The sequence below is a fragment of the Haliaeetus leucocephalus genome, unplaced genomic scaffold (assembly GCF_000737465.1).
Source record: "Haliaeetus leucocephalus isolate CR32 unplaced genomic scaffold, Haliaeetus_leucocephalus-4.0 Scaffold227, whole genome shotgun sequence".
Taxonomy (NCBI): Eukaryota; Metazoa; Chordata; class Aves; order Accipitriformes; family Accipitridae; genus Haliaeetus; species Haliaeetus leucocephalus.
Genome location: NW_010972663.1, coordinates 264,027 through 264,806, shown reverse-complemented (window position 1 = coordinate 264,806; position 780 = coordinate 264,027). Strand labels below are relative to the sequence as shown.

General features: G+C 63.3%; 1 protein-coding gene across 1 annotated transcript in view; it reads right to left on the bottom strand.

The window, feature by feature from the left end:
• Window positions 1–780, bottom strand: part of SPTBN4 (spectrin, beta, non-erythrocytic 4) — a 15,433-nt gene that overhangs the window by 7,136 nt on the left and 7,517 nt on the right. Inside the window, exon 19 of the mRNA XM_010567196.1 lies at window positions 191–454. Within this exon, the coding sequence (XP_010565498.1) occupies window positions 191–454 (264 nt within the window). The remainder of the gene's footprint in view (window positions 1–190; window positions 455–780) is intronic.

Sequence of the window (780 nt, the reverse complement as noted above, 5' to 3'; positions counted from 1 at the left end):
CCCCATAACCTTGTGTCCCCCCAACTCCCAGTGTCCCCCCCTAACCTGGTGTCCCCCCAAGACCTGGTGTTCCCCATAACCTCATCTTCCCCATAACCTGGTGCCCCCCAACACCTGATGTCCCCCCCAACACCTGGTGACCCCCAACACGCAATGTCCCCCCAACACCCAATGCCCCCCCCAAACCCACCTGCAACCTCTTGAGCTGCCTGCTGACGCTAAGAAGGTCGGCTCCTGCCCCCACCGTCTCCAGCTGCTCCTCCAGCCTCCCCAACCGCGCCTCCATGTCGGCGTAACTCCGTGCCAAGCGCTCGGCGGCGGCGGCTTCTGCCAACCGGCGGCTCCTGGCTTGGCTGGTGGTTTCCAACTCTACCCAACATTGCCGTAACTCTTCCAGTTGACGCCGAACAGCGTCAGCTAATTCGGGTTTGGTGAGGAGAAGTTCTTCACCTTCCTGCGGTGGGGTAGGGGGGGTCAAAGGGGGGTGTCAAGGAGGGGGGTGTCTTCCTCCCCCCCCCATCCACCCTGGGATTTGGGGTGTTGACCGTTGGCCATGGCGGTGGTGGTTCTCCAGACGTCATGAAGGGCGCCCCCTGGTGGGGGAGGGAGGGGGTGCAGGGCTTTGGGTGGCACCCGGGGGGGAGGTGTAGCAAAAGTGGGGGTGCAGCGGGGTGGGTTGTAGCGAAAGGGGGTGCAGAGAAAAAAGGGGTGCAGCTGGGGGGTTGTAGGGAAGGCAGGGTAGCAAAAGGTGGGGTGCAGCGAAATGGGGGGAGCAGCAAA